This window comes from Sinocyclocheilus rhinocerous, unplaced genomic scaffold, assembly GCF_001515625.1.
Source record: "Sinocyclocheilus rhinocerous isolate Xijiao unplaced genomic scaffold, SAMN03320098_v1.1 scaffold225, whole genome shotgun sequence".
NCBI lineage: Eukaryota > Metazoa > Chordata > Actinopteri > Cypriniformes > Cyprinidae > Sinocyclocheilus > Sinocyclocheilus rhinocerous.
Window position 1 is genome coordinate 2,311,821 of NW_015630532.1, and position 8,033 is coordinate 2,319,853.

The following is an 8,033-nucleotide window of genomic DNA, read 5'->3' on the forward strand; positions in this document are numbered from 1 at the left end:
GAAGGGTTTGTTTTAAAATAATGGCCGTCCGACTGTACTTGTTACATGGCTAACTAAATAAATGAGTTTAAATCATTTTATTAGCTTTATTAGAGACAGAACATGACGGTTTCCCAGATGAGCAATGCTTAATGCTTCTATTGACCAATCAGAATCAAGCATACCAGAGCGTTATAGTTGGCATGTAATGGAAATTAAACTATTTCCTAAATGAAAACTCATTCTTATGCATATATTGCATGCATATATTTTATTTTTCATTTTTTTATTTTACTGGTGAAACGACTCTCTGTGATGTATGTCAGGTTTCTCCATTCATTTAGTTCACTTAAACCTAGCCTCTACAATCGACTGAAAGCTTGCAGCAATCAATGAATAGAACCAAGTCTCCACCTTTAATTATATACCATTTTTACAAATGACAATGGTCCTCAATGTCCTTAAAATGGAGGTTTTTCAGATTTGGCTTGAGAACTTCTCAGGACAAATCTGGTACCAAAGTGTAGCTAAGTATAGACACACACACAGGCAGTATTGGATGAGCATTTTCACACACGCATACTAACACATGCATGTAGTGCTGGATGAATCGCATTCCTCGCTCTCTTCTTACACATTCACATCGCTGAATGAGCATTTACATTCAAACACGGAATGCCAAAACAGAAGATAAACACAAATGCCCCACCCAGAATAGAGCTGAAGTCTTTTTCTGGCTTCTCTATGTTGCTATGCTCAAGCTCCAGTTCAACCCGACTGATAAATGACCCTGGTCACAATAACTCGAGTAGGTTCTCTTTCTTTCTCTCTTTCACACACACACACACACACACACACACACTCTCCCTCTCTCTCTTTTATTGCCATGCCTTGATGTTAAACAGGACGTCTCCATAGATACAGGAATAAACAGATGATAACAAGCCCTCAGCCTTTAAAGCCCATTTCAGAAGGGAGTAACAGGAGAGACAGAGAAAAGAGAGAGAGAGCAGAACGGGACAGAAGTTGTGCAGACCCAGGAGCGTGTGTGCGTGCATCTGTGTGGATTGCCAGCAGCTGGAAGTCAGTAGCACAGGTAAGAGCAATTTCACTGACACTAATGTGAGAGAATGTCTTCATATACAAATGCACATGCATGCATGCACTCATCTTATTAGCTATATGCTTGCACACATAACATCATAGACCCATAATACACCATGCATCAGCAGCTGTGGTTTGCATATTGAAACATGCTGTATATAAATATTGCTACACAGTAAAGTGTGAATTCAGTGCATAAATTGACTTAACAAAGTGGCATAATTTCAAGACAAGATGACATATGCTACTGATTTAGCACCTAAACAAATTTAAAATTTGCATTCATTGCTATGAGACACTGTGTTGAATGGAGTATCCATCATTACTTTTTTATTGTTGGTATTTTTCTCTCCTTCTACTGGTCATAAATGTACAACACAAAAAGTCAAAATGGGTAGAAAAGATCATGTTTTAATTGCAAAAAAATTTTTTTTATAATAATAATAATAAATAATTTAAAATCTACTGTTTTCAACAGACAGCAGTAACGTCCTAACTGCAACATCTGCAGTCTGACTAAGGGCCATCAAGTGCCAAAAGATGAAATCATGTTCACTTTGGATAATTACAACTGCCACTGACTAAAATGATTTAGATTGCAATTATACATAAGCTAAATATACTGCATGATGTTTTCCCAGCGGCACATTGGCACATAAGGATGCTATTCATATTATTCATATTATAAATGTTGAACAAAACACTGCTGACATCATCAGGTTAATTATAGAGCTGCTGTCTGTCTGATCAGAAAGTAAACACCCATTAGGTTATCTATAAAACATGTAACTTTTTATGGTTTGTGATTATCATATATTAAAATCTATTATACTTCAGTATAAAATACAGAGCAAGTGTACAGAAACATGTTGTGTGGGGAATACAGGTATCCCCAGGGCAGGACCACAAAGAAGGTTTAGCTATAAAACTCTGGGGCTGAAACATATGATTATGATCTGCTCATAAAATCTTCAGGACATGATGTGTCTTCTGTTTGTTTGTGTGTTTTGTCTGGATGGGTGGGTACTTGTGTCTCTGTTTCCGTCTTTAATACAATGGTTTCCATGGACACCTCCACAAAGTCTTGTCCTGAGTGAGGGGATCTCTTGGGAGGTGGGCAGTGTGTGTTTATGTGGACGGTTGCCTTTGCATGTGTGTTAGAAGGGTGAGGCCCATGCTCACAATGATGTCTTTATTCAGCCGCCTGTGTGGGAATAACCTCAGCAGCAGCTCACACATGATCCCTCATACACTGTATTAGGGAAATACACAGCACACACATGCAACATGTTAAGCATGACGACTTATAAAATGAGATGATTTCAATGGTTCAGTGATTGAGGAACTGTTTGACAAACCAGTCATTATTACAACATGGTGCAACAATGTCTGGATTCATTCTCCTCAACAAATAGGAAATAACTTGTCTGCATAACTTTTTTTTCTTTTGCATTCAGCAAGGACACATTAAATTCATCAAATGTGACAGAAAAGATATTTATAATATTACCAAAGATTTCTATTTCAAATAAAAGCTGTTCATTTGAACTTTACATTCATCAAAGAATCCTGAAAAATGTCGCTGCACAAAAACACTAAGCAGCGCTGTTTTCAACATTGATTATAATAAGAAATTTTTCTTGAGCAGCAAATCAGCATATTAGAATGATTTCTGAAAGATCATGTGACACTGAAGTCTGGAGTAATGGTTGCTTAATATTGAGCTTTGCCATCACAGGAATATGTTACATTTTCAAAAATGTGAATATAGAAAAGTTATTTTAAACTGTAGCAATATTTCACAATATTACTGTTTTTACTGTATTTGTGATCAAATAAATGCAGCCTTGGTAAGCAGAAGAGACTGTTTGATGCAACACTTGAGCCATTGTGTGTGAGCTCAGAGGAGACTACAGATGGCTGAAAGAGTTAGATTTGAAGCCAGGGCAAGCCCACCCACTGCTGCTGTACACTCATCACCTCTCCATGAGCCATCGGCTGCCAAACTTCTGACATCCATTTGAAACATTCCACAATAACTCCAAGATACATCAGACCATACACACACCTACTCTCGCCTCCATCAACAATGGCTGGACTGTGCAGACACACCAAGAAAGTACAGAATCGGCCTCACTTCTGAAATTCCGCGTTATCCAAACACATCCACAGAACCACTGAGCTTTGAATTAATGCAGTTGCAAGTACAGAGATAATGCATTCTACATCAACTATCCCATTTATATTTGTTATTTTATGCCTGCATATTAGCGTGATTGAGGCTGGAATGGGTATTAGCAAATATTTGATTCATATTAATGTCTCTACTGACCCTTTTCTCAGTATAGTATTAATACAAAAGAAGGTATCAATGAAAGACAGTAAAGGCTGGAATACACTCCTCAGCATTTAAAATTGGAACAGATTTAAAACGCTAGGCACCCTACACTTGCCAACTTTGTAAATGTTTACAGAGGAAAAACTGGGAATCATACACTAAACGACTGGGAATCACATACTACCAGACTTTCACTTGTTCGGAACAAGAAAGAAAACAATATGTGTTCTAAAATTGGCTCAGAATATCAGATATGTATTATATCCTCCAACTGGATGGAATCATAGTGCTAATCATAATCATAGTGCTAAAAAAACATAGTGCCCATCAAAGAGTACATGATTTTCTATGAAATCTATTAAGTCCAACTGCCCTACTTAAGGTCGTTTACACCAAGAACAATAACTACTGTATATAGATAACTATAATGCTAACTATATTAGAGTTTTGTCAGTTATGTCATCTGTTGCTTTAGTTTTTTTTAAAGTCTGATGGATTCTGATGGCAGTGGCTGTTTTATCGTTCATCAGCTGGAGAAAAACTGGAAAATGGTATTGTCATTATTGTTATAGTTGTAGTGTGAACATCAGTATTCTCAAATAATTTTTTTTTAAACTTTATATTTATAGTTAAGAGATTTTCATAGTAAAACTAAAAAGGCTATCTGAAAATGTTTAGGAAATGTGTTTTTGTCTGTTGAGCAGTGCTCCGAAGTGAATATTTAGCAGTCTGCTGAGTGCTGATAATCACCTCATTAGCTCAGTCCTTACAGCCCTTACATTTTAAACCAGGCTCTGTTGCCATACACACACCAAATGTGTTACTTTTGGCTGGTTCTTTATTCATTCAGGCCATTCAAAACATAATGGAAAAGAGGGTGACCTGCTTGAGAAGTTTGCCAAAACTCTACAATAAGAAGACCATTAGTGAAATATTTCAAAGCCAAAATCACAGGACAATTTAGATAATGCAGATCAGTCAGAACTGCTAAATCAGACCGTAAGGTGCTTTGTTGTCTGGGCTCAACCTTATCTGTACAGCCTGAGACTGTAGACGTTATTTGTGTATACTGTATAATACACATCTGAGATTCCTATCAGATAATAATGCAGTGTAATCTTTCTTTTCTGAGTGAACCACAGTATTCTCTTCTCTTTCATCATTAAGGCTTCAGTAATGCTAGTTGATCATGCCACTATTGCAGATGTCTTATTTGGTCAGTTAATACACCTCTTTTTGTTGAGAAATAGTTCCATTAGGTCATAGTTTTACTATTTGTTTGGCAGAATACCCAATATGGCAGAAAGTACAGAAATGGATGAGCTTCTGAGCGCCTTTAAGAAGTTTGCTGTTCATGGTGACACCAAAGCCACTGGAAAGGAGATGAATGGGAAAAACTGGGCTAAACTGTGCAAAGATTGCAAAGTTATTGACAGCAAGAATGTCACCAGCACTGATGTAGATATTGTCTTCACAAAAGTCAAGTGAGTTTTTCAGCATTTTTTGTTCTGAAGACTATTTAAATCTTATATATGTATATATATATAGCCTATATATTACTGTGCATGCAAAATAAACCCCATAAAATGTAAAATATACAAGTAGATATTGTAAATATTAACAATATTTTCATAGATTAAGTATAAAGCATAACTGTACAGTATTGGCAATGTAACAGAAATACTGAAAAGGATATGTTTATCATATTATTTAGAGCAAAGACATCTCGGGTCATAACATATGAGGAGTTCCAGAAAGCTCTAGAAGAACTGGCCCCAAAGAGATTCAAAAATCAAAGCAAAGAAGAGGCACTGCAGTCTATATATAAGCTAATCGAGGGAAAAGAACCCACCAACGTTGGTGTAACGGTAAGTCAACCATTTGAAAACAATAATTTGAGGTATTTTTGCATGAATGTATGTTGATATAAATAAATGTGACTATACTGTGCAAGATGGCATCAAAATCAATATTGCCATTTCAAAACAATAGTGTTATAGACTACCAATCAAAAGTTTAGGGTCAGTTTTTTTTTAAAGAAATTAATGCTTTTATTCAGCAAGGATGAATGAAACTGAAAAAATTGATTGATCAGTTATGATCAATGATCAAGTTATGCTGTTCTTTTAAACTTTCAGTTCATCAGAGAATCCTGGAAAATAATCACGGTTTCACTGTATCGTGGTTTCACAAAGATACTAATCAGCATTGACAATAATAAGAAATGTTTCTTGAGCACCAAATCAGCATATTAGGATGATTTCTGAAGGATCATGTGACACTGAAGACTGGATGCTAAAAATTCAGCGTATTTAAATAAACAGTTATTTAAATATTTAAATGTTATTTTTAATAATATTTCACAATAATAGTGATTTTTAAATCAAATAAATGCAGTTTTGGTGAGCATAAGAGACTTCTTTAAAAAACACTGAAGAATCCTAAAAAAAAAAAAAGCAAGAAGACATAAAGGTTATTTGTTTGCCATATTAATGACATCATCCATCTAGTTACTAGGCTGCATCAACTTCTTCCATATAATATCTAGGCAACTAATATCTTAGATGTGACAGAAATATGGAAGGGTATTGCCTGAATATTTAAACTGTTGCTCATGAAGCTCCTTCAACACTGCACAGTTTGGATGTCTCCTGTATCTAACACACAATTCAACTCATCTGTAGTTGCATGCGTTTTTTATGAACTCATTTGGATGCATCAAATAAGAGAGACACCTAAAATGAATAGTGTTGGTGGACCTCCAGAAGCAAGATTGAGAAACGCTAACAAGGTACTACATCATTCCTCAGTCGGTTCAGCACAAGAGGGCAGTAACAAATCAAACAACAATAAATCAAACCTGGCAACTAGTTAAAAGTTCAAAAGGAGTTGCAAGAATATGTGATGTATATGTGGAATTCATTCAATGCAAAAAAGGATCTGCTGAGGCAGGCTGCAACAGCCTTGTGCAGATCATCTGGTTAAATAAAAATGTTATTTGGTTTGCTGAAGCACATTTCTAGTTCCATATTTTATTATATATATATATATATGTATATCTCACTCATTTGTATGTTATATTTGTTTAACCATTCTAGAAAGTGGCAAAAACTGGTGCCGTGGATCGGTTAACCGACACATCTAAATATACGGGCTCACACAAGGAGCGTTTTGATGACAGTGGGAAAGGCAAAGGAAAAGGTGGGCGGGAGGAGATTGTGGAGCACACAGGCTACGTAGGTGCCTACAAGGACGCTGGGACTTACGAGGAGAAGACGAAGGCCAAGTAAGGCCCCACTGTCTCCATGTCAGCAAGCTCTGAGCTTCATCTTCATCAGCACTTAGGTCTGGACCAAAGCCAAACTTGAACCTTGACCTGTAAAATCACACAGCCACTATGCAGTGTAACACAGGATGTGTTGTAAATGTTTGTCTTTAAAGATAAAGAAGTATTACAGTCGGTTTTTGTTAGAAAGTTGACAGAAGGGTTATAGAGGACTGGTCTCAATCCTTTCATGCAGATACCAGCCCCTGCTGTATGTAGGATTTCAGGTGAAAATCTCAAAGAGGAAGCACAAAGACAGCTCTTTGGTTGGGGAAACAGATAATTAGTGTTTTTGTTTCCGTTTTTATGTTGCTGTTTAATAGCTAGGCGCATCTAATCATCACAGTGCTTCAGAGAGGGACAAGCGGAACACAGGAAGCCTTTTAAGAGATTTATTTCCTCCAGCATGTGTATAGATGCACTAACAGAATTGCTGTCAATAAAATCTAACAATATTAATTGCTAAAACTTAAATGTCATTCTCCAAAGGATAATGGTAAACCAGCTTTATGTGTGTATTAGCCTTCTGTTATTATTTCCAAAAATTCATTGTCATATCTTTAAGTTAGCTTACTGTGTAACTGAAACTGGAAACTGCCTTTGTATAAACTATTACTAAATAACTTTTGGTGTGTTTTATTTTAAGTTTTGTTTATGTAGGCCTATTTTGGTTTATTTTAAATAACAAATAAAATACATAGGCTACACAACAATTTTTTTTCCTGCAGCAACAGCAAAACCTCTCTGGTGAGGTACAAGACTAAAACAGACAACAAAAAACATTGTGTCTGTGTAATTACTAGCTACTATGCATCATTACTATAACTACTAGTTTGGCTTCACATTCTACAGCATGCTTAAACATATCCATCATGCTAATTCTGTAAAACTAAGGGCTTTCAACTAGGGGTCCATGAACTGATGTTCCCTGAAGGCTGTTAATGAAATGATATGCCAAGCAAAAATATTTTACATTGTTAAAAATTTATACTGTAGGTCTCTTGCTTTGTAAAGGTCGAAACCCTTTTTTGCTTTATTCAGCACTCTGCGCATAAAATGAAGTTCTTTGCACCTGCCTGTGCTGCCTCTCATAAACCTAACAAACATGTGCCACTGTGTAACCACAGCAACCTCCAAAATACAGTAGTAAAACTGTGGTTAAATAACACCAGATACCTAATAACAAAGTCAAAAACGCTGTTAACTGTCATATCCAGCATTACACACAGCGTGTGTACGGAACACCGGTCCATTTGTCCAAAGTCTTCCCTGAGGGACAGACGCTGG

General features: G+C 36.3%; 1 protein-coding gene across 2 annotated transcripts; it reads left to right on the forward strand.

Annotated features, from left to right (window-relative positions):
- The first annotated feature begins 943 nt into the window (after positions 1-943).
- LOC107740469 (tubulin polymerization-promoting protein family member 3-like) lies at positions 944-7,345 on the forward strand. 2 transcript variants are annotated; one of them, XM_016552923.1, is made up of 5 exons: positions 944-1,075; positions 2,929-3,287; positions 4,708-4,905; positions 5,136-5,289; positions 6,520-7,345. In XM_016552923.1, the coding sequence occupies exons 3-5, from the start codon at positions 4,718-4,720 to the stop codon at positions 6,709-6,711; spliced, it is 534 nt and encodes a 177-aa protein (XP_016408409.1). In that variant the 5' UTR covers positions 944-1,075; positions 2,929-3,287; positions 4,708-4,717; the 3' UTR covers positions 6,712-7,345. The 2 variants fall into 2 exon arrangements, with proteins under 2 accessions (XP_016408409.1, XP_016408408.1); XM_016552922.1 differs by lacking the exon at positions 2,929-3,287.
- The last annotated feature ends 688 nt before the right edge of the window (positions 7,346-8,033 follow it).

What these genes read in the sequence shown, in the direction of transcription:
- LOC107740469 (XM_016552923.1), top strand. Translation starts at nt 4,718, where the DNA reads ATGGCAGAAAGTACAGAAATGGATGAGCTTCTGAGCGCCTTTAAGAAG. An exon ending in ATTGTCTTCACAAAAGTCAA is followed by an intron (nt 4,906 to 5,135) that starts GTGAGTTTTTCA and finishes CATATTATTTAG; the next exon opens with AGCAAAGACATCTCGGGTCA. An exon ending in CCACCAACGTTGGTGTAACG is followed by an intron (nt 5,290 to 6,519) that starts GTAAGTCAACCA and finishes TAACCATTCTAG; the next exon opens with AAAGTGGCAAAAACTGGTGC.